This window comes from Anomaloglossus baeobatrachus, unplaced genomic scaffold (genome assembly GCF_048569485.1).
Source record: "Anomaloglossus baeobatrachus isolate aAnoBae1 unplaced genomic scaffold, aAnoBae1.hap1 Scaffold_58, whole genome shotgun sequence".
Lineage (NCBI taxonomy): Eukaryota > Metazoa > Chordata > Amphibia > Anura > Aromobatidae > Anomaloglossus > Anomaloglossus baeobatrachus.
The window spans coordinates 793,725-820,000 of NW_027444942.1; the positions used below are offsets into that span (position 1 = coordinate 793,725).

Below are 26,276 nucleotides of genomic sequence, written 5' to 3' on the forward strand. Positions count from 1 at the left end.
ATTCATTCTGACTGTTGACAACTCACTGTCTGCTGCATGTGATGTGAGGATTCACTTATCTGCACTGTGAAGCGCCATGCAATAAATAGTGCGATAATAATAAATAATAGTACTTTGCAATAAAATATAGTTACTGCTGATTTTTGTGAAAAACCTTGACCACTATTTTTTCCTTGGGCTACATGACATTTTGGTTATGCTGTCAAACATCGCAGCATGCCCATGTCACTACTAGCATGATGCAGGTCCGTGAGGTCGCTTTCATTTCTGCACTGGTAATAGCCCCATAGACATAGACAGGGTAAGAGACAGACACAAAGAGACAGACACAAAGAGACAGACTGACAGGGAAAGAGACAGACACAGGGAAACAGACAGACAGGGAAAGAAAGGGAAAGAGACAGACAGGGTTAGACCCGCAACACACATCCGTGTAATTTGTACGTGTGCGGTACGTATTTGCATGTACCGGAGACACGTACACACGGAGACCCATGTTATTCAATGGTAGATGGCACACGTACGTAAAAATCACACGGAACGTGTGTCCGTGTCATAAGTACGTGTGTGCGCTTTTCAACACGGACGACATGTCCGTTTTTGGCCGGCAACACGCAGGCACAGACCCGCTTTAGTCTATGGGTCCGTGCCTGCACGGACCGCACACGGAGTATGTCCGTGTCCGTGTTCAGCACGTATCGTCCGTGTCCGTATTTCATCACAAAATCTGAAACACTTGTTACCAATCTATCAGGTCAATTGTAGGCCATTAATTCTGGCGCCAAACATACATTTCCTGTCCATTTGCACGCCAGACAGCAGCTGGGCACCTGTCCTCTCACTGCAGGGGAACTTTGAGCACAAAGAACAACACAGGTACTGAGCATGGCGCCCAGAATCGATACAGAGAGGCTGGAGAAGTGGAGAGGCATCCAGAGCTGTGGGACACACGTGTTGATGGCTATCATGACAGGTTAATGGTGGAACGAGCATGGATGGCTGTGGCAGAGATAGTCTACCCTAGGAATGGATGGTCTCAATGTACCCCTGGAAAGAAAAATAGATATGGTGAGTACACATATTTACATTGCTTCTGTCTTTACCTACATGTGCACATTCTGTAGGCAGAGTATAATCATATTTGTATTGTTTATTGGGCCTGACTCATTTTGAGATACACTGGAGAGGAAAGACAGACAGTGGGATGGCATCACCCACGGGGATCTCCTAGGTACACTGCGTTACGTGGCAAGAACAAGAAAAAGACGTACCTAAAAAATGGGATCACCACTTATGAAGTATTATTAAGAATCATCAATGTTTTATTGTCAATAGAACACACATAAAACACATAGTGAAAGTGAAAAAATACCGATAAACGAATACACATAGACAAATACGGACATCTAAAATCAATTAAAAGCACTAATGCACTTGAGAGATACCCACATTGAAAAATGTATATTCTTGGTCCAATGCCAATAGGCTGTAGTCAATATTGAACAAACCCTGAAATACCCCTATATTTGTGCCACAAGGAGAGGACTTTCCACAAAATAGAATAGCAGCTTATGCCGAGGATCCCACAGGTACTCAAATGAAATTAACTGGCTGGCCCATGGCAAAGTGAGCAGCAGAAAATAAATGAACAAGATCAAAAATTGTACAGTTCACAAATTCACAAAGACCTGAGCAAGACACCTAGCAGGCATTTCAAACAGGTTTTAGATAATCAAGCAAGCGGGCTAAAGTAATAAAGAAAAGCCCAGAGAGCAACTAAGGAAAATCCCTCAGGATGACATACCAAAACCTCAAGGAGGGTGCAGCAAAAAATGCTAAAAAACCGTCCGGGGCAGGGCAAGGAAGGGTGGTGGACCAGATATGGGTGGCCCCACGCGTATCGCTACCTCTTGGTAGCTTTCTCAAGGGCAGACATTAACCTGCAGGGGAACTTTGAGCACAGAGAACAACACAGGTACTGAGCATGGCACCCAGAATCGATATAGAGAGGCTGATTGGAGAAGTGGAGAGGCATCCAGAGCTGTGGGACACACGTGTTGATGGCTATCATGACAGGTTAATGGTGGAACGAGCATGGATGGCTGTGGCAGAGATAGTCTACCCTAGGAATGGATGGTCTCAATGTACCCCTGGAAAGAAAAATAGATATGGTGAGTACACATATTTGCATTGCTTCTGTCTTTACCTACATGTGCACATTCTGTAGGCAGAGTATAATCATATTTGTATTGTTTATTGGGCCTGACTCATTTTGAGCTACACTGGAGACTCACAAACAGGAGAGTGTAGTTCTCTGCACTTTTGAAGTATTCATTGCAATTTACTAGTAATGTCAGCATGTGTGTATATATGGGCTGCAAAGCATTTTATGCATGTACAAATGGCATTTCATGGTGGGGAAGCCACTATTAAACATGTTTGGGGGTTTTTTTGGTTACCATTTCTGTGCATTTTCTATTGCAAATGTGCTGTGATTTGTCTATATTTTTGGATTTGTATTTCTATGTTTGGGTTATTATGCAAGTCTCCTTGGTGTCACCATGTCTGGAATGGTAACAGTAATTTGTAGTGTGTAATGGAAAATATATGTGGAACATATGGCACTTCATGGGTTTGTAGATATTTTATTTCATGGCTTTCTGTAGGTTTTTTATTGTTTGAACAATTATAAGGAGATGAATGATGAATAAGTGGTTGAAGATGTTTACTGCTGAACTTGTTTTTTCTCCCATGCTTATTGTGTTAGTATGTCACTAGATGAGTGTAATGGGTTGTTGTTGTCATACACATGGATGTGTGTTCCTATTTCATACAATTGATGCAATCCAAGACTAATGTCTAATTTTTTTACATCTACAATTGTTTGAATTAGTGACCTTAATTTACATTTTTTAATGTTTTTTAACAGTGGATCTTGTCAAACGGCGATGGCGCTCAGCCCGTGACCAGTTCCGCAGAGAGTATAACCCTGTGGCCACCACAGCTGCCGCTGCAAAAAAGAAAAAATATGTCCATTATGAAAAACTGAGCTTCCTTATGCCCATTTTGGAAGTACCAAAGTAAGTTTCAAGCATTACATCACATGGTGGTTTTATTTAAAAGGCACACAGTAATGGGTTTTTTTTTTCTCATCAAAGTACAGAGGATAACCTGGAAGATAGTGAGGAAGCCCAGTCAGCAGTATTAACAGCGACCTCTGCTTCTGAGATGGAGCCTACCTCATATCAACCACCAACAATCCCCAACACCATCCAGCCAGACGCAGAAGAAATGTCCTCTGATTTGGGTTTGGGCACAAGTCAATCCACTAATGAAATTGCAGGCCAGTCTACAGGGAAACAAAGTGGCCCTTCACCAGTTCTTGCAGACAGTAGTCCACAGCAACATGCAGGCACACTGCCAAGAATATCAACTAATACCATGCGCACAGTAGCACAATCTATCCGTGGTCGCAGACATAGGTGTTATGAAGATTTACGTTCCCTGCCAGATATCATTGATACCAGACTAATACACATGATGAATTCACTGATACCAGAGAGTGATGGAGAGAGATTTTGCCGCTCCCTTTATCCCTCTCTTGCATTGGTTCATGCTGATAGGCAGGACAGATTGAGGGCGTCCTTAATAACACTAATATCTGCTACCCAACGTGAGCCAGAACCCATTTATTGTTTTGAAGTGATAGAACAATGGAGAGCCAATCCACGTGGCCCACACACAAACACAACTCAACAAACTGTGGAAACCCAAACAGAAGAACATTTCTCTAATTTTCAACTTAATCCTGTAGTGCAACAAACACATATACAGTGTCCATCTTCTTCTATGGTAACTGATGTACAAATTAGGCCAACAGTTGTCCCACACCAAACAAGTACATTAATGACACAAAGGCCATCTCAACAGCCAACATTTGTCCCACAAGTAGCCCAACAAACACCAATGCAAACCTCTTTTAACTATCCTAGTATTGTTAGTAATGTTCATAGACTACCTCAAATGTTTCAACAACCAACAGCCTACCATGTTCCTAATAATCCACAACAACAGTACTTTCAACAACAGACTTACCCAACTAACTTCACATACACATATACTCAGCCTCTTTCAACACATCAATATGTACCACCTACACTTGGGCTCCCATCTGCTCAAACAACTGCCTCATTATTTGTTCCTAGTACAACAACTGTTACTAGTGGAAACACTGATCAGTCACTCACTACATCTAGTGTTGTGCAGCAAACATATTCTGTAGATGTCAATGCAATGGAGCTTACACAGGAAAACATCAGTAGCCTAGAGGATTTAGTTGAATCATAGTGTGATATTGTATGTATTATTTTACATTTTGGTATGTTTTCTAGGGTTTTGCTGGTCGGAAAACATATCAAAATGTAACACATTACTTACACTATATGCATGGGGTCATATTTGTGTTTTCATTTACCAAAAAAAAATAGCAATTACTCTATCACTTCAAAAACAATACCTGCCTGTTAGAATGATGCCTTGCTCTGGACATGTTGTTTGGACCATCCATTAGAATTAACTGGGTTTAGGGATAAGATGCACACACATAAACTACTACACTAACATGCAGACACCTTTATTATTAAAAATCCAGCCACTATGCAGTGTCTGCATATGGTCTGGTCCCATACTTGTATTCCAATAGTGCGTGACATTATTGCATAATAAAGTATGGTGTTTTGTATGGGCTAAAGTCCCTGACAAAATTGTATATTAAAAAAAAATACAGGGTGTTTTGCAAAAGAGAACATACACACATAGGTAAAATAATAATTCTGGACTAAGTTTTTCATAACAAATTTGTCATAATTTTATTAGTCATGTACATTCAGTAGTATTTTTTTAAGAATAACAAAAAATCCTGATGTCATAACAATATAGTTATATCACAAAAGCTTATGGGGACCACAAACACAACCAACCTACCAAAAAACCACAAATTATACCTATGTACAGTCATTTTCTCTTTTGTATTACATATGTGTTTGTGCTTATGTAATCAAGTGTTGACAAACTTTCTTCATGTCAAAATTATACATGACTATGGCTATTTAAACTAAAAAAATCTTTAAACTGATTCCTCACTTGTAGACCAGAAGTGGACACAGTGGTTCTGACACTACCATTCTCTACAAATGGTGCATTTAAAGCAGGCAACTCCTCAATATCTTCGTCATTGCTTTCATGTAATCTACAGTAATTATGGAACACTACTGTCGATTTAATGACAGCCTTGACGGTGGTTGGTTGGAGTTGTATTGTGGTTTGATAAATGCGCCATCTTGAGGCCAAAATGCCAAAGGAACGTTCTACATAGCAACATGCTGTGGCCAATTTGTTATTAAATAGGGCTTTTGATCTGTCCAGCCCCCTTCTGGGATATGGACGCATCAAATGCCTTGACAATGCAAACCCCTGATCTGCAACCATTACAAAAGGGACAATTGGGCCATTAGTACCAGGCAATGGTCTTGGTGCAGGCAAACTTAAACTATCAGACATTAATCGTCTTGCTAAACGTGAACTTCTGAAAATGCGTGCATCTGATGCACTGCCATAGGCACCAATATCCGCAAATAAAAAGCAATAGTTTGTATCTACCATGGCCAAAATAACTACAGAAAAAAACTTATGATAATTAAAATATCTTGATGCAGAGTTCGGTGGTTTCTTCACTCTAATGTGTTTTCCGTCAATGGCACCAATACAATTAGGAAAAGCTGTTTTCTCCCAAAATTCATCTGCAATGTGCATCCATCCCTGTGTTGAAGGCAGCTGCATGACATGATGCCTAAGGGTCTCCCAAAGCACAGTGCAGGTATGTGTGAGGGCCAGGGAGGACTGGTAGGCCCAGGAGGTGGATCCACTGGACCGAGCACCCCACCTGGAGGGCAGGGTACACGGTAGCTGGAGCACTAACGTGGCAGGAACGGGTGCAGGTATCAGGAAGCAAAGACAGGACCAGGTCACTAAGGTCACAGCGTACTTTAAGGCAGGAATAGGAAACAGGAACAAAGCCCTGAGCACCTAGCTCACAAGACAAGGCATAGAAACACAAGCGATGATCAGGTCCCGCCCACATGGAGAGGCCAGTCTTATATACTCAGCACAGCCTCGGGTCATTTCCTGTTGCAGCAGTGCTGGGGCTATAAGACCAGGTGAGTGGGCACGGCCCGGTCCTATACAGAACATTAGTCAGAATCAGACTCCTGAGACCAGGAACAGGACTCAGGGGAGCAAGAGCAGGTGCGGCAGCCATGACCGGTGGACACGTGGACTGGATCAGTGAGTAAGGAGTGGTGCTGGGACACGGGGAGCGTGACAGTATGCAGGATAATCTTGCCAATTGTGGACCTTCCCAATAAGAATTCGAAGTGCAGACTGCTGATGGATTGCCCAGTTGCTAGGTAACTGAAATAGAATAAAAACATGACATTACTTTGACTATTCATGTAATTTATATTTCAAAACACATATTTGTAACATCCAATGACTGGCGAGATACTGTGTATGTTTTGTTATAATTTCTTTGGTTGGGAAAAGCATATGTGATCTTTACTTTCCATATTGGAAAATTATCTAATTTTGTGTTTAATAAACAAGTTTGTTTGAATTAAGCCTCTTGTTTCTTTAATCTTGGTAAATATAGAATGGAAGAAGTGACTTCTCAGTTTTTAATTTGATTTTGCAATGTGGTTAAGTGATCAAAATAAGGTTTCCACAAATTCGATATTTTTAAATTTAAATATATCTACAAAATGATGCTTTAGCAAGTTAACATGTATTTCAAAATGACAGATAAGGCATGAGTATACATGTCAACACCTACCGTAAAGTCACCAACAGTCGTTCCTCAGGGGAGATGCTGAGGCGCATAGAAGTGTCCTGATGCTTCAAACGTTGGTACACAAGTCCAAGGATGTTGTCAAATGAATTAATGGTGAGATGGCAGTAGGCTTGGAATTTAGGTGGATATTTCCGCATTTCCCCATATAAAATATTAAAATGCCCATGTGTTTTCCTGAGTTTCACAAGGGGGTGAATCCACATCCTTCTCTCCAGTGGTGGCTCTTCTTCAATCACATGTCGCCTAACCCCAAATCTCCTAGATATCAACCAGAGCAAATACATGGTTGCTTCATTGGAGAGAGACATTTTGGAGTGTGTCTCATGTGAGAAAGAGCTTTGAAGCCATGTTTTTTAAGGTTATTTAAGCAAACTAAACAAATTGGGTAGTTAATTGACCAATTTAGCACACCAGGAGCACATTATGAAGGGCTAACAAGGTTATTTGTGTGAAAATACGTATAAAAAACGGACGGCACACGGACTGCACACGTATGTATTTCATGACAATACGGACATTCCACACGGCTCGCATACGCCATCACACGGATGCCATACGTACCGGAGAAACGCCCCACAAATACGGAACACGGACCCGAAAAACGACCGTGTCATACAGACTTTTTTTGCGGAAGTGTGTTTTAGGCCTAAGAGACAGACAAAGACAGGTAAAGAGACAGACAAAGAGACAGACACAGGGAAAGAGACAGACAGGGAAAGAGAGGGAAAGAGACAGACAGGGAAAGAGAGGGAAAGAGACAGACAGGGAAAGAGACGGACAGACAAAGAGAGAGAATGGGAGAGAAACAGAGAGACAGTTACTATCCCGGGCGTTAATACATTCTATTTTGTTAACAACAGTTATTAACCCGGGCAAGGCAGCTAGTGTGTATATATATATATATATATATATATATATATATATATATATATATATATATATATATATATATATATATATATATATATATATTGAAATAAAGGTTGTAGACCAGCTCACCTGTCTGAGCTCAAGCCCCGGCGTCCTTGTTCTCCTTATTGCACGGACCCAAAGTGGGAGACTTCCAAGATATGTAGAACAAGCTGAAGAAGGATCCAGCAAGGCAGAATGACTCCAAAGGGCAACAAAAGTTTTTCTTTTTTTCTCTGACTTTATTAACTAAGAATAAAACATTCCAGAGCTCTTGACAAGTTGTTAAGTGCAAGGTATATGCAGTATGGACTACGCGTTTCGGCGGACGCAGCCGCCTTCTTCACGGTCCCAAGACAAAGAGTTTTGTCTTGGGACCGTGAAGAAGGCGGCTGCGTCCGCCGAAACGCGTAGTCCATACTGCATATACCTTGCACTTAACCATTTGTCAAGAGCTCTGGAATGTTTTATTCTTAGTTAATAAAGTCAGAGAAAAAAAGAAAAACTTTTGTTGCCCTTTGGAGTCACTCTGCCTTGCTGGATCCTTCTTCAGCTTGTTCTACTTATATATATATATATATATATATATAGTGCAGACCAAAGGTTTGGACACACCTTCTCATTCAAAGAGGTTTTTTTTACTTTCAGGAGTCTGAAAATTGTAGATTCAGATTGAAGGCAACAAAACTATGAATTGGAACATGTGGAATGAAATACTTAAAAAGTGTGAAACAACTGAAAATATGTCTTATATTCTAGGTTCTTCAAAGTAGCCACCTTTTGCTTTGATTACTGCTTTGCGCACTCTTGGCATTCTCTTGATGAGCTTCAAAAGGTAGTCACCGGAAATGGTCTTCCAACAGTCTTGAAGAAGTTCCCAGAGATGATTGGCACTTGTTGGCTCTTTTGCCTTCACGCTGCGGTCCAGCTCACCCCAAACCATCTCGATTGGGTTCAGGCCTGGTGACTGTGGAGACCAGGTCATCTGATGTAGCATCCCATCACTCTGCTTCTTAGTCAAATAGCCCTCACACAGCCTGGAGGTGTGTTTGGGGTCATTGTCCTGTTCAAAAATAAATGATGGTCCAACTAAATGCAAACCGGATGGAACAGCTGGTATTGTCAGGCTGGGGAGACCCCTAGTTATTGGGCAGCCCCCCTGCCTAAAAATAGCAGCCTGCAGCCGCTCAGGATTGTCACATCTATTAGATGTGACAATCCCAGCACCTTACCTGGCTCTTCCTGATTGCTCTGGGGCAGTGTCAATCGGGCTAATAAGGGGTTAATCACAGCCCACAGCTGCCACTAAGCCAGATATTATTAATCGGCAGGGTCTATGAGACCCCCCATTAGTAATCTGTAAGTGACAGTAAATAAACATAAACACGAAGAAAAAACATTTATTTGTAATTAAATACATCACCCTCATAAGCCTCTTTATTAGGCTACATTCACATGACTGCCCCGTTTTTGCTGTGTTTTTTCACTGACGCATCTGAATGGCATCCTTTCCGTTCCGTATACTGTCCGTGTGTCATCCACGTGCCTTCCTTTTTTTTTGCGTACTGGAAGCAGCTAGATAGATAAATAGATGGATAGATAGATATAGATAGAGGGATAGAGAAACAGAGAGATAGCTAGAGGGATGGATGAATGATGATGAATGAATGAAGGGATAGAGGGATAGATAGATAAAGACATATAATGTCCCACTCCCCTACATTTTGTAATCTTGCACCCTTTAGTGCCTTTCATGTGGCACCAAAAGGTGTTTAGCCTTGTATTTAGCCAAAAAAAAAATAAATTTAAAAAACGATGTGGGGTCCCCCCCTATCTTTTCTTGCCCGCTCAGTTAAAGCAGACAACGGCAGTCTGCAGACCACAGCTGGCAGCTTCACCTTGGCTGGTAATCCAAAACAGAGGGCACCCCACGCTGTTATTTTAAATTAAATAATTTAAAAAAGAAAAAAACGTGGGATCTCCCCAAATGGGACCACCAGCCAAGGTAAAGCGGACAGCTATGGTCTGATATTCTCAGACTAGGGAGGTCCACCGTTATTGGACACTCCCCAGCCTAAAAATAGCAGGCTACAGCCGCCCCAGAAGTGGCGCATCCATTAGATGTGCCAATCCTGGCGTTTCGCTCTGGCTCATCCCGTTGCCCTTGTGCGGTGGCAAACGGGGTAATATATGGAGTTGATACCAGCTGTGTAATGTTACCTGGCATCAAGCCCTGGGGTTAGTGATGTCATGACGTCTATCAGATACCCCACATTACTAACCCAATCAGTAATAATTAAAAAAAACAACAAAAAAAAATGTTATTTGAAAAAAACACTCCCCAACACATTGCGCTTTCTAATAAATTGGTGAAAGAGGGAATCAAATTTGGTCCGGCGTAATTCAATAAGGGGGTCCCACGACGATCCATACTCATTGTCCCAGTCAATGAAGAACAGTACGTTCCCCATTGGCTGGGAGAGCAGTGCAGTGCATGCTCCCTCTTCCCTCCTCTCGTGCTCTCTCTCCCCCCTGCTCTTTCCCACATTCTCGTGCTCTCTCTTCACCTGTGCTCTCTGTCCCACATTCCTGTGCTCTTTCTTCCTCCCCTGTGTTGTCTCCCACACTACCGTTCAGCTCTCTTCCCCCTGTGATCTCTTTCCCCCCGTGCTCTCTTCCCCCCCCCCACGCAGGTTTTAAACTGAAATAATCGCCCGGCGGCCGTCTTTTGAGAGCCATCAGCTGATCACCTGGATTTTGAGAGCGTGCAGCTGACCGCCCTGCTTTTGAGAGCGATCAGCTGAAAAGCCGGCCGATCAGCTTATCGCTCTCCAAAGCCAGCCACCGGCTTACCAGAGCGATCAGCTGATAGAGAAAGAGAACGATCAGCTGATCGCTCTGAAAAGCCGGCCGCCAGGCGATCAGACACTGAATCGGCTGGAATATCATGTCACACGAAACCGGGCACAGGAGGCGGGGGATGGAGACTACGGAGTGTGTGGGAGGGGGCGGGTACTCATCGCACTATACCTGCCCACCAAGCAGCAGGGCTGCAACATGCTGTTCACTGATTTGCATTTCAACATGGTCCTGCCCCTGTTGACATGAAATGACCGGAAGCAGCAAAATTGCGGCAGGAGTGGTCACATGACCGCTCTGAGCTGGGGGAGAGGGGGCTGACAGCAGGGCAGATAAGTAGTCACTATCTACTTACCTGCCCTAATGTAGCCCAATAGGGAAATAATAAAAAAAAAAAGCAAAATAAGCTGGATAACACCTTTAACAAGTCAGCACAAGTGTGGCTAATAGCATGTGATTGCGGAATTAGTGGTGCATGCGCAGGTCACCGAGACCAAGCGGCGGAAGGAAAGGCAACGCCGCCGTATGCGGCACTTGCGCGGGAGATAGGACATGTCAACATGGCTCCCGGGCATGCGCACACTGCCTAGCACAGAATTTCCGTGATTCCGATTTTAGGGTGTCTCTTATGTTGGCCCCACATTGGGCGCCAATTGTTAGGGTTAATTATTACAAAGGTTCATGTGTTGCCTGCTGCATGACCTAATTAATAAGGATCAGGTGAAAAATAACATCAGACACACACAGTCGGATGTTCATCTTTCCTCGATTAGTGGTCGGCCCAAAAACAGAGAGATTTATTCCAAGTATATGCACTTATATAAACTAGGAAAAGGGGCATGGTCAGCTCTACAGTGGACATGCCTGGATATGTCCATTTGGTCAGTGGGTTGAACAATGTGTTAGTCCATGGGCTGATTCGAGGGCGTCATCGTAAGTGGGTCTATGACATCATCGGGCAGATCCATGGTGATGATGATGGGCGGGTATATGATGTCATCGAGCGGATCTATGGTGACGATCAGGGCCGGCCTTAGGCTAAATGGCGCCCTGTGCCAAATTACCCTTTGGTGCCCCCAAACCATGTCACAGGCGACGTGCAGCCAATCAGCAGCTGGTTTACTCTCGCATCCTTTAGATAAAACTGACATCCAGAGGAAGTCATGAAACAGCAGCAGCTCTCATTTCTTCTGGATTACAGTTTTGAAAGAGGGCTAGTGAAGCAGCCGCTGATTGGCTGCAGATCACAAGACCCCGGTGCCCGGTTGAATTGCTTTTCTGCTGCATTTGTTTTTTTTCATGTACTGTAAAATGACAAAAAAAACTCGCCCTAAGCATACTGCAATTTAGTTATTTAAAAAAAATAAAAATCATTTGCAAAAAACATCCTGAAAGTCTATATGTATGCGCCGTTGTTACTGGCTTCATTTCTGGTGTCTATGCAATGACGGTATTCTGTGTCCTTTAAGTATATAGATTGAGTGGCTTCTTCCAATTTTAGACACCCCACGAATGAGAAGGTTACTTCTTTTAACCGTTTCATGGCTTTTGCAGCCTACAGTAGCTAAAATAACTAACCAAAGACGGAACATGCGCACAGCAAAATCATTTTGAAATTGCTGTGCATCATGTCCCTTTGCTATGGTGTATGTGCAGCGCTTTTTTAGGCAGGTACTCCCTGTTGCTCACACACTTTACCTGTTGCGCACAGAAACATATCCGTTTTTTCCAGCATCATTGATGTCCCACAGACCACACTATGGTGTGATCCGTGAAACATGTACCAGAAAAACACGGACATTGAAAATAAAGTGATTTTTACATTCAACTTCTCCAGTTGTCTACGGCCTCTGCTGGCTGCTGCTTCCTGCCCGACTAATTACTGTCATACATATTCATTTATGCATGGCACAGCCGACCCGGAAGTACTTGCAGAGGGGAGACACAGCGGCGACCAGATGCAGCAGAGCCGGAGAGTTCAGCACCACGGACAGCAGGATGGGGGGCAGGTGAGTTTATCTCCATGTGCTATCATGTATCACAGATCACGGATTGCACATTGACAACCCACGTGTGCTGTGAATCACGGTACACAGAGGGACACATGTGCTTTTAACGTCTGTTTTTCACTGACATGCAAAACAGGCCTAACATTTTAAATCTTAGCATACAGTTAGGTCCAGAAATATTTGGACAGTGACACAAGTTTTGTTATTTTAGCTGTTTACAAAAACATGTTCAGAAATACAATTATATATATAATATGGGCTGAAAGTGCACACTCCCAGCTGCAATATGAGAGTTTTCACATCCAAATCGGAGAAAGGGTTTAGGAATCATAGCTCTGTAATGCATAGCCTCCTCTTTTTCAAGGGACCAAAAGTAATTGGACAAGGGACTCTAAGGGCTGCAATTAACTCTGAAGGCGTCTCCCTCGTTAACCTGTAATCAATGAAGTAGTTAAAAGGTCTGGGGTTGATTACAGGTGTGTGGTTTTGCATTTGGAAGCTGTTGCTGTGACCAGACAACATGCGGTCTAAGGAACTGTCAATTGAGGTGAAGCAGAACATCCTGAGGCTGAAAAAAAAAGAAAAAATCCATCAGAGAGATAGCAGACATGCTTGGAGTAGCAAAATCAACAGTCGGGTACATTCTGAGAAAAAAGGAATTGACTGGTGAGCTTGGGAACTCAAAAAGGCCTGGGCGTCCACGGATGACAACAGTGGTGGATGATCGCCGCATACTTTCTTTGGTGATGAAGAACCCTTTAACAACATCAACTGAAGTCCAGAACACTCTCAGTGAAGTAGGTGTATCTGTCTCTAAGTCACCAGTAAAGAGAAGACTCCATGAAAGTAAATACAAAGGATTCACATCTAGATGCAAACCATTCATCAATTCCAAAAATAGACAGGCCAGAGTTAAATTTGCTGAAAAACACCTCATGAAGCCAGCTCAGTTCTGGAAAAGTATTCTATGGACAGATGAGACAAAGATCAACCTGTACCAGAATGATGGGAAGAAAAAAGTTTGGAGAAGAAAGGGAACGGCACATGATCCAAGGCACACCACATCCTCTGTAAAACATGGTGGAGGCAACGTGATGGCATGGGCATGCATGGCTTTCAATGGCACTGGGTCACTTGTGTTTATTGATGACATAACAGCAGACAAGAGTAGCCGGATGAATTCTGAAGTGTACCGGGATATACTTTCAGCCCAGATTCAGCCAAATGCCGCAAAGTTGATCGGACGGCGCTTCATAGTACAGATGGACAATGACCCCAAGCATACAGCCAAAGCTACCCAGGAGTTCATGAGTGCAAAAAAGTGGAACATTCTGCAATGGCCAAGTCAATCACCAGATCTTAACCCAATTGAGCATGCATTTCACTTGCTCAAATCCAGACTTAAGACGGAAAGACCCACAAACAAGCAAGACCTAAAGGCTGCGGCTGTAAAGGCCTGGCAAAGCATTAAGAAGGAGGAAACCCAGCGTTTGGTGATGTCCATGGGTTCCAGACTTAAGGCAGTGATTGCCTCCAAAGGATTCGCAACAAAATATTGAAAATAAAAATATTTTGTTTGGGTTTGGTTTATTTGTCCAATTACTTTTGACCTCCTAAAATGTGGAGTGTTTGTAAAGAAATGTGACAATTCCTACAATTTCTATCAGATATTTTTGTTCAAACCTTCAAATTAAAGGTTACAATCTGCACTTGAATTCTGTTGAAGAGGTTTCATTTCAAATCCAATGTGGTGGCATGCAGAGCCCAACTCGCCAAAATTGTGTCACTGTCCAAAGATTTCTGGACCTAACTGTATGTCAGAACGGATGCAGTCAGTAATCTCTGGTGACGTAGCAAAAGCCTGCTGACAGATTCTCTTTGTTGGTGCTGTTACAGTGATACCAGATTTATAATGTTCAGCTTCTATCACACAGTAAATATGCTGTTTTTTCGTCGCCATATTGTGAGAACTGTAACTTTTTTCTTTTGGCAGCGAACAGGGCTGTGTGGAAGCTTATTTTTTGTGCAATAAGCTGAAGGATTTTTGGTACTATTATGGGGTACATACCAGTTCTCTATTGCTATTTGTTCAGATTTTTGAGGGAAAACCAGCGATTCGCTTATTCTTTTAAATTTTTTGCTCAGTTCACCGTGCGATAAAAGTGATGACTGATTTATTCTTCGGGTCAGAACGATTACATTATACCAGATTTATACAATTTTTTATACTTTGCGATGTTTGCACACTAAAAGCAATATTTTACAAAAATTAATTTCTTTCTGCATCGCCATATTCTTAGAGCTGTAACTTTTTTAATTTTTTCATTCAAAAGAGCTTTTAGGGCTTATTCCTTCACATAGGACTTTTGTTGGCTTTTTATTCAATTTTTGTGTTTTCAGTAAGACTAAAAAACATTTTTGGAGTGATTGTTCCCAAAGTTTTTTTTTTGTTTTTTTTTTTTAATTTACGGTGTTTGCGTAATAGCTCTATAATTTCTTTATAATAACCTACACCTTAGGTTAGACATTTACTAAAAGAACAGCCCCTTTAAAAGGGCTGTCCACTAAATTTGACAACCCCCATTCATTCCATTTGTTGAAGCATAACCACATACACCCTTTGTAATAAAATGATGCCCCACTTCAATCCATAAAAGGGATGTCAACAACCCCTTCTCATTCCCCTTGTTTGCCCCAGAAAAATAAATAAAGCTATACTCCCCTCCGGTACGGCTTCGGTTCCAGTGATGTCTAAAGCTGCGTTCCATGAGGCCCTTTGACCAAACAGCGCCCAGTGTCTCTCTCTCTCCGCCTTCAGACATTTGAGCAGGATGTGAGCGCTACACTGAATTTCTGCCGAAATGTCCAAAGGCGGGCATAAGAAAGCCGGCGCTGATTGTTATGACACACAAGCCCCAAAAGCAATGTCACAGATATCCCTGGAACGCAGTTTTAGACATCGCTGGAACCGAGGCTGCACTGGAGGGGCGTATAGCTTTCTTTATTTTTCTGTAGCAAAGAAGGGGAATGAGAAGGGGTTGTCCAAGTAGTGGACTTCCCTCTTATGGACTGGAGTGGGACATCATTTTATTACAAAGGGTGTATGTGGTGACAAGATCTTGAGCTAAGGGCTCCATCTGCACACACGCAGCCCCGGACGCCATCATTTGAACCCAGAGCATCTGGGACATCAGCCACACCGCCCTTCTCCACACAGCCACCGCTGCCCGCAAAGACAGATATCCAGCCGGCCGGCCTCCAGCACAGAGAGGCAGGCAGCCGGCCGGGCGCCCGCAGAGAGAGGCGGCTGGTCGCCCGCGCAGAGAGGCAGGCGGCCAGCCGGCCTCCCCGCCCGCACAGAGAGGCAGGCGGCCGGCCTCCCCGCCCGCACAGAGAGGCAGGCGGCCGGCCTCCCCGCCCGCACAGAGAGGCAGGCGGCCGGCCTCCCCGCCCGCACAGAGAGGCAGGCGGCCGGCCTCCCCGCCCGCACAGAGAGGCAGGCGGCCGGCCTCCCCGCCCGCACAGAGAGGCAGGCGGCCGGCCTCCCCGCCCGCACAGAGAGGCAGGCGGCCGGTCTCCCCGCCCGCACAGAGAGGCAGGCGGCCGGTCTCCCCGCCCGCACAGAGAGGCAGGCGGCCGGTCTCCCCGCCCGCACAGAGAGGCAGGCGGCCGGTCTCCCCGCCCGCACAGAGAGGCAGGCGGCCGGTCTCCCCGCCCGCACAGAGAGGCAGGCGGCCGGTCTCCCCGCCCGCACAGAGAGGCAGGCGGCCGGTCTCCCCGCCCGCACAGAGAGGCAGGCGGCCGGTCTCCCCGCCCGCACAGAGAGGCAGGCGGCCGGTCTCCCCGCCCGCACAGAGAGGCAGGCGGCCGGTCTCCCCGCCCGCACAGAGAGGCAGGCGGCCGGTCTCCCCGCCCGCACAGAGAGGCAGGCGGCCGGTCTCCCCGCCCGCACAGAGAGGCAGGCGGCCGGTCTCCCCGCCCGCACAGAGAGGCAGGCGGCCGGTCTCCCCGCCCGCACAGAGAGGCAGGCGGCCGGTCTCCCCGCCCGCACAGAGAGGCAGGCGGCCGGTCTCCCCGCCCGCACAGAGAGGCAGGCGGCCGGTCTCCCCGCCCGCACAGAGAGGCAGGCGGCCGGTCTCCCCGCCCACACAGAGAGGCAGGCGGCCGGCCTCCCCGCCCACACAGAGAGGCAGGCGGCCGGCCTCCCGCCCGCACAGAGAGGCAGGCGGCCGGCCGCCCATAAAGAGAGGCTGGCACCCTGCCGTCCGCCCGCACAGAGAGGCAGGAAATTAACTTCTTACCTCTCTGCGGCGCCCCCCCTGAAGCATGGCCGTCGGCGCCCTGTGCGGCCGCACAAGTCGCACATGCCTAAAGCCGGCCATGGTGACGATAATGGGCGGGTATAACAACAGCGATTGTCCACAGCGCCCCCATAATAATAGTGATATCCATAGTGCCCCATAATAACAGTGATATCCACAGTGCCCCATAATAACAGCGATATCCACAGCGCCTCATAATAACAGTGATATCCACAGTGCCCCATAATAACAGCGACATCCACAGTGCCTCCATAATAACAGCAATATCCACAGCGCCTCATAATAACAGTGATATCCACAGTGCCCCCATAATAGTGATATCCACAGTGCCCCATAATAACAGCGATATCCACAGTGCCCCCATAATAGTGATATCCACAGTGCCCCATAATAACAGCGATATCCACAGTGCCCCCATAATAGTGATATCCACAGTGCCCCATAATAACAGCGATATCCACAGCGCCTCCATAATAACAGCGATATCCACAGCGCCTCATAATAACAGTGATATCCACAGTGCCCCATAATAACAGCGATATCCACAGTGCCCCATAATAACAGTGATATCCACAGTGCCCCATAATAACAGCGATATCCACAGCGCCCCCATAATAATAGCGACATCCACAGTGCCCCATAATAACAGCGATATCCACAGTGCCCCATAATAACAGCGATATCCACAGTGCCCCATAATAACAGCGATATCCACAGTGCCCCATAATAACAGCGATATCCACAGTGCCCCCATAATAACAGTGATATCCACAGTGCCCCCATAATAACAGCGATATCCACAGTGCCCCCATAATAGTGATATCCACAGTGCCCCATAATAACAATGATGTCCACAGTGCCCGTAAAAATTACGCCCTTGTCAGCGCTCCTATGCCGCGGTCTGCACGGTGGGGGTCTCACTTTAGGACCACCACTATAATTTTTCATTTCCTGTCAGTTTCCCTTTTACTGCCTGTAATAAAGATGGCGGCGCTCGGGGTTCTCGCGATACCTCCGCCAGGCGTGGCCTGCAGATCACCGATCCAGTTGTTTTCTGCTGCAGCTCGTGTCTCCTGATTTTGTGTCGTTCTTCGTGTCTGATCTGTTGAGGAGGCGGGGCGCGGGTTGTGAGGGACACGCCCCCAGCAGTATGGCGTCTGTGAGGAGAGGAGCCCGCTGGTTGTGAGGTAAATACGGGAGCGGAGCGCGATACTGAGCAGTATAACGGGGCAGGAGTGACGTCACAGCTGGATGTAGCGCTGCCCTGCTGTGCGCTTCCCGGGGCGCAGAGATGTGTGGGGGGTTCACTGTGGTGCTGCTGCTAGAAAGTGCCCCCCGGATCTTTAGAAAATGGATCCCCCGGGATCACTGCTCCCCCCCGAAACCCTCCCCACACTGGCCCCGGGATCACTGTCCCCTGAAACCCTCCCCACACTGGCCCCGGGATCACTGTCCCCTGAAACCCTCCCCACACTGGCCCCGGGATCACTGTCCCCTGAAACCCTCCCCACACTGGCCCCGGGATCACTGTCCCCTGAAACCCTCCCCACACTGGCCCCCCGAATCCTGGCCTCGGATATATTGGTCCCCGGGTAAACACTGGCCCCCATATCCTCACCCCTGGACACACTGACTCCCAGATCCTGTCCCTCGGATCCTGGCCCCCAGACCACACTGGCCCCCATATCCTGTCCCCCGGACACACTGGCCCCCATATCCTCACCCCCGGACACACTGACTCCCAGATCCTGTCCCTCGGATCCTGTCCCCCAGACACACTGGCCCCCATATCCTGTCCCCCGGACACACTGGCCCCCATATCCTGTCCCCCGGACACACTGGCTCCCGGATCCTGTCCCCCGGACACACTGGCCTCCCGCATCCTTAGGAAATGGATCCCATGGGATCACTGGCCCCCGAAACCCTCCCCACAATGGCCCCCTGAATCCTGGCCCCGGATATATTGGTCCCCGGTCACACTGGCCCACATATCCTCGCCCCCGTATACACTGGCTCCCAGACACACTGGCCCTCGAATCCTTGCCCCCAGACACACTGTCCCCCGGATCCTGTCCCCCAGACACACTGGCCTCCATATCCTCGCCCCCGGTAACAGAGAGTAGTAGATAGGGATGTTAAACCGCGCCACTGACTCAGCCGATCCAAGAGATTATGGATTAATGTTGCTTTTATTCATTACACAGATCAAGTCAACGCGTTTCGGGAGTCACAGCTCCCTTCATCAGGACATTAAGGAATAACGTTTGGAACTCCATTCTATGTCTGAACTGGGTGCAAAAAACCTAAAAAACATCACTATGGGGAGATAAGGTATGCACACCAGTGACTATGGAAGGGGAATACATGGAATAGCAGAAACTGCTGTGTGAATACTGACATGAAAAATTCAATAGCTATGTGTAAGAATGAAATGTGAAAAATGGAACCTGCATTACTGCCATGCATATATGAATAAAGAGAAATTTAGCTACTGAATTGATCAATGCAGAAGAGCCCCAACACTACGCCAAAGTATTTCTCTACGTTGGGGTCCCTAGCTTGTGTGTGTCCTCTCATGCAGTTAAAAACATGTTTTTTAGGTTTTTTGCACCCAGTTCAGACATAGAATGGTGTTCCAAACGTTATTCCTTAATGTTAGTAGTTTTTCGTTTGTGAACCCTCCCCACACACACCTATTGCCAATCCACATCGTATATATAGCCTGGGTCTCAGCGTCCCATACACGGTAAGTTTTTTAACTGCATGAGAGGACACACACAAGCTAGGGACCCCAACGTAGAGAAATACTTTGGCGTAGTGTTGGGGCTCTTTTGCATTGATCAATTCAGTAGCTAAATTTCTCTTTATTCATATATTCATGGCAGTAATGCAGGTTCCATTTTTCACATTTCATTCTTACAAATAGCTATTGAATTTTTCATGTCAGTATTCACACAGCAGTTTCTGCTATTCCATGTATTCCCCTTCCATAGTCACTGGTGTGCATACCTTATCTCCCCTTCATCAGGACAGACTGGCAAGCAAAACAAATCTTTTTTTGAATTTGTTTTGCTTGCCAGTCTGTCCTGATGAAGGGAGCTTTGACTCCCGAAACGCGTTGACTTGATCTGTGTAATGAATAAAAGCAACATTAATCCATAATCTCTTGGATCGGCTGAGTCAGTGGCGCGGTTTAACATCCCTATCTACTACTCTCTGTTATCTGCCAATTTTGGGTCCGCTGCCGTGGCTTGGATTTCTTAAACTGCTGGTATAGGCGTTGTGACTTTCACAACCCCTATAGGTGAGTAAGACCACCCTCCTTGACTCCCCCCCATTTTTCTGGGGTAAGACCCTATTGCGCTTCTTTTCCACAGTGTTTTCCTCTATCCTCGCCCCCGGACACACTGACTCCTGGATCCTGGCCCCCAGACACACTGGCCCCCGCATCCTTATGAAACTGATCCCCCAAAACCCTCCCCACACTGACCCCTAAATCCTGGGCCCGGACACAGTGCCATCCTCCCACCCCCGAATCCTGGCCCGGTCACAGTGAGTCCCTCCCCCCAAATCCTTGCCCCGGACACAGTGCCCCCCCCCCCCCCAAAACCTGGCCCCGGACACAATGCCCCCCCACCCGAATCCTTGCCCAGACACATTGGGTCCCCTCACCCCCCTGAATCCTGGCCCTGGACACAGTGCCCCTCCTGAACCCTGGGAATCCTGGCACCGGACACAGTGTCGTGTAACCCCCCCCCCCCCCCAAATTGTGGCTCCCGGATGCTCGTCCCTTGCCTGAATCCTGGGACGTTTCCTGGTGTGCAGTGCCCCCTGGAGTGGGGACTTGTTCCCAGACACTGGGACATTTCCTGGTGTGCAGTGCCCCCTGGGGTGGGAACTTGTTCCCAGACGCTGGGACGTTTCCTGGTGTGCAGTGCCCCCTTGGAGAGGAGACTTATGCCCAGACGCTGGGATGTTTCCTGCTGTGCAGTGCCCCCTGGGGTGGAGACTTGTCCCATGACAGTGGGACGTTTCCTGGTGTGCAATGCCTCCTGGGGTGGAGACTTGTGCCCAGACACTGGGATGTTTCCTGCTGTGCAGTGCCCCCTGGAGTGGGGATTTGTGCCCAGACGCTGGGACGTTTCCTGGTGTGCAGTGCCCCCCAGGTGTACATAGACGCTGGTAACCGCACTATCGGGGCCTCTCTTCTGATATCTGATCTGCTTTCTCCTCTTTAGCCTGGAGCTGCTGTCACCTTATGGAGAAGAAGGACTTTGAGTCATGGCTTGAGAACCTTTCGGCGTCGTTCTTCGCACTCACTGACCTGCAGAAGAATGAGACATTGGATCACCTAATCGGGCAGAGCGGAGCCGTGCAACTGCGTCACCTGTCCAATAACCTGGAGACCCTGCTGAAGCGAGACTTCCTCCGGCTTCTTCCGCTGGAGCTCAGCTTCTACCTGCTGAAATGGCTGGACCCGCAGACATTACTCACCTGCTGCCTGGTGTCCAAGCAATGGAACAAGGTGATCAGCGCTTGCACTGAGGTGTGGCAGGTGGCGTGCCACAGCCTGGGCTGGCAGATAGACGAGGCCGTGCAGGACACTCTGCACTGGAAGAAAGTCTACCTGAAGGCCGTGCTACGAATGAAGCAGCTGGCTGACCACCAAGCCTTCCAGACTGCGTCCCTCATCGGCCACAGCGCCAGGGTGTATGCACTTTATTATAAGGACGGCCTCCTATGTACAGGTGGGTACAGACAGCATATGGGGGGAAAATGGCACTAATAGCGCAGGGTCCAGACTAATCCACAACATGGACAGAAATCATAGTCTATGGCAGGGGTGCACAACATTTTTTTGGTCCATAGGCCACATTGCCATACTGAATCGATCCCAATGACCGGGAAAAAAAAATGTAAATGAGTATTTGCATGAATACATTATCAGAACCACCGTCAGTACATTAATACATGACCAGAACCAAAGTTTAAGTATTTGAAAAAATTTTAAAAATTTTTTAGAGATTCTGCTCCAAAAAATTCAGTGTGAACACAGCCTCCTCATAAAAATATTCCAAACGTAGAGATGTGAGATTAAGTTTTAACATAGCCATGAAGCACTGTATGGATTGCTACATGTGTAGAAAATCAGAACCACTGTCAGTACATGAGTATGACACCAGAACCACCGTCCGTTCACGAATGTAGCATCAGAACCACCGTCAGTTCACGAATGTAGCATCAGAACCACCGTCAGTTCACGAATGTAGCATCGGAACCACCGTCCGTTCACGAATGTAGCATCGGAACTACCGTCCGTTCACGAATGTAGCATCAGAACCACCGTCCGTTCACGAATGTAGCATCGGAACCACCGTCCGTTCACGAATGTAGCATCGGAACCACCGTCCGTTCACGAATGTAGCATCGGAACTACCGTCCGTTCACGAATGTAGCATCGGAACCACCATCCGTTCACGAATGCAGCATCGGAACCACCGTCCGTTCAGGAATGTAGCATCAGAACCACCGTCCGTTCAGGAATGTAGCATCAGAACCACCATCCGTTCAGGAATGTAGCATCAGAACCACCGTCCGTTCAGGAATGTAGCATCAGAACCACCGTCCGTTCACGAATGTAGCATCAGAACCACCGTCCGTTCACGAATGTAGCATCAGAACCACCGTCCGTTCACGAATGTAGCATCAGAACCACCGTCCGTTCACGAATGTAGCATCAGAACCACCGTCCGTTCACGAATACAGCATCTAAACCACCTTCAGTACATGAATGCGGCATTAGAACCAACATCAGTACACGAATACAGCATCAGAACCACTGTCAATACACGAATGCAGCTCCGGAACCACCATCGTCACACAAATAAGTCACCAAATATAGTCCAGCGATGAAATGTCATGTCAGCCCCATGCATGTACTGCTTGAACCTACATCTGCCAGTATGTCATTAAAGGGAATCTGTCAGCAGGTTTTTGCTACCTCATCTGAGAGCCGCATGATGTAAGCAAAGACATCCTGAATATAATGATGTGTCACTTAGATGACTGCAGCCATCTGATATGAGAGATTTTATTTTTGTGTACCCCCGCACACTGCCCCTCTCCATGATATGTCGCCACCCTCCACACACTGCCCTTCTCCATAATATGTCACCACCCTCCGCACACTGCCCCTCCCCATAATATGTCACCACCCTCCACACACTGCCCCTCTCCATATTATGTCGCCACCCTCCACACACTGCCCCTCCCCATAATATGTCACCACCCTCCACACACTGCCCCTCTCCAATATGTCGCCACCCTCCACACACTGCCCCTCTCCATAATATGTCGCCACCCTCCACACACTGCCCCTCTCCAATATGTCACCACCCTCCACACACTGCCCCTCTCCAATATGTCGCCACCCTCCACACACTGCCCCTCTCCATAATATGTCGCCACCCTCCACACACTGCCCCTCTCCATAATATGTCGCCACCCTCCACACACTGCCCCTCTCCATAATATGTCGCCACCCTCCACACACTGCCCCTCTCCATAATATGTCGCCACCCTCAACACACTGCCCCTCTCCATAATATGTCACCACCCCCTGTAAGCAATTACCTTCATAAGTCACATGCTTAGTGAAAGGAAGCCCACTTGTGTGCAAACTAAGTGTCTGTTATAAACGCACCTTTCTTCAGCGCTCTATTGGGAGACCCAGACGATTGGGGTATAGCTACTGCCCTCCGGAGGCCACACAAAGCACTACACTAAAAAGTGCAAGGCCCCTCCCCTTCTGGCTATACCCCCCCGTGACATCACGGGTTCTCCAGTTTTAGCTTTGTGTGCGAAGGAGGTCAGACATCCATGCATAGCTCCACAGATTTTAGTCAGCAGTAGCTGCTGACTATGTCGGATGGAAGAAAAGAGGGCCCATATAGGGCCCCCAGCATGCTCCCTTCTCACCCGTGGATGGTGTTGTAAGGTTGAGGTACTTATTGCTAGTACAGAGGCCGGAGCCCACATGCTGTTTTCCTTCCCCATCCCCATGAGGGGCTCTGGGTGAAGTGGGATCTTACCGGTCTCCAGGCACAGAGACCGAGCTCCATCCACAGACCCAAAAGAACCTGCTGGATATGGAGCTGAGTATCGTCAGGGACAGGGCCCTGCTACATCAAGGTACTCTGTGTCCCCGGGCAAGCGCGCACACACACACCAGCATTGCTGGGAGTGTTAGTGCGCCGGGGACAACAGCGCGGAGCGCTGGTGCTATTATTCACTGCAGCTTTGCTGAGTGAATTTATGTATTGAAAACGGCCGCGCCGGCCGCTGCTGATTGTTTTTTACATTGTGGCGCGGCTGGGACTTGTGGTGCGCCGGGGGACTTCGCCGTCGGCCGTGCACATAGGACGGCCGCGCTTATTACTCGAGTCCCCGGCTTTGCGGCCTAGCTTTCGTTTCGTTCCCGCCCCAGCCCTGCCAGTCAGAGGAGGGGCGGGACGCTGTACAGAAGCTCAGCGCAGGGAGCTGGAGTCTGCTTTGCATTCTCCAGCCCCCTCTCACTGAACACAGTGAGACGCCGGGTTCCCGCTCTTGGCTGGGGCTCGCCCACGGCCCGCCCCTCTGCACAGGACGGGGAAGAGAAGCCGGCAGCCATTATGGTTTCCACTCTGGGAGAACGGAACCAGTCACAGGTTTTTGGGCGACCTCACACCCGCTCTTGTGCGGGCGGTAAGCAGTACTGACACCACTAATGCTGAAGTGGGTTTTTGGACTGTGTGCTGATATGCTATGCACTGTACTGTACTGTCGCTATTCTGGGCAACAGCAGCAAATAAGCAATGCTGCTGAGGCACAAGCTTTCAATGCTTCGTCGTTTGCATGTGCTGCAGTGTTTACTGTCAGATTGGGCAACAGCAGCAGTAGAGCAATTTGTGCTAAGGCACAAGCTTTCAATGCTGCTTCGCTTGCATGTGCTGCACGGTTTATTGTTATGCTATACATTCACTGTATGTCGCTATTCTTGGCTAATGCGCCCAGATAAACAGACAAAAGCAGCAGTAGAGCAATGGTGCTACGGCACAAGTTTTCAATGCTGCTTGACTTGCATGGGCTGCAGTGTTTACTGTCATGCTTGTATGCTATACATTCACTGTATGTCGCTATCCTTGGCTAATGTTCCTGGATAAATAGACAACAGCAGCAGAAAGGCTAGGGTGCTAACGCGCAAGCTTTCAATGCTGCTTGGATTGCATGGGCTGCAGTGTTTACTGTCAGGCTTGTATGCTATACATTCACTGTATGTCGCTATCCTTGTCTCATGCTCCTAGATAAATAGACAACAGCAGCAGAAGAGCAAATGTGCCAAGCCACAATTTTTCAATGCTGCGTGTACTACATGTACTGAAGTGTTTATTTGTACTTCATGCTTGTATGACTATTCACTGTACGGTCGCTATCCTCGGCTAGGCTCTTAGATAGCTAGACAACAACAGCAGAAAAAGACAAGTTGCCAATGCACGGGCTTTCTATGCTGCTTGTACTGCATGTCATACGGTTCCAGGACCCGCAGTGCGTGCAATTGCTCAACCGGGGTCTCTGCTATATGTGGCCAAAAGAACCACCTGTGATCTCTGTCCAGAGACAGGGACGAAGTTGCAGTTTTTCCGCTGATATATTGTCTGTGACTATGACTGACATCTTACAGACTTTGCACCCCAAGCAGACCGTGGGCAATATGGTTGCAATGACCCTGGCCGCCCTGATTTGGAGCATCTCAAGGCGCCAGAGTGATTCCAGGCATCCCAGAGAGCAGGCATCCGACACGGTCGACAGTCCCAGATGGCCTAAGCGGGCTCGCTGGGATTAGCCCTCGACTCCATCACTGGTCAAGGTCCCAGCTGGAGGACTCTCTGTACGTTGAGGCAGACGTAGCTGTTCAGGACTCTGATCCTGAGACCGCTCTCAATCCGGATACACCGGATGGTGACGCTATAGTGAATAATCTTATTGCGTCCATCAACGAAAGGTTGGGTATTTCTCCCTCAACTCCTCCAGTGGAGGGGTCAGCTTCACAGCAAGAGAAATCTCTATTTCAGTATCTCAAGCGTATATTGAGTACTTGTTTAGCACTCTGACTCCAGAGAAGCAGTCCAGAAACGACACGCTTATCACGATAAGCGTTTCTCCGACCGTATTAATGAGACACGTGTCGCTCCCCCCTGACGTGGTCAAGCGCTAGACCCAGTATCCAAATGTGGA

The 26,276-nt window shown here is 47.4% G+C and overlaps 1 protein-coding gene across 1 annotated transcript in view; it reads left to right on the plus strand.

Annotated features, from left to right (window-relative positions):
- The first annotated feature begins 18,082 nt into the window (after positions 1-18,082).
- Positions 18,083-26,276, plus strand: part of LOC142284809 (F-box/WD repeat-containing protein 2) — a 29,427-nt gene continuing 21,233 nt past the window's right edge. Inside the window, exons 1-2 of the mRNA XM_075333229.1 lie at positions 18,083-18,190; positions 21,242-21,751. Of these exons, the coding sequence (XP_075189344.1) occupies positions 21,262-21,751 (490 nt within the window). The 5' untranslated portion in view covers positions 18,083-18,190; positions 21,242-21,261. The remainder of the gene's footprint in view (positions 18,191-21,241; positions 21,752-26,276) is intronic.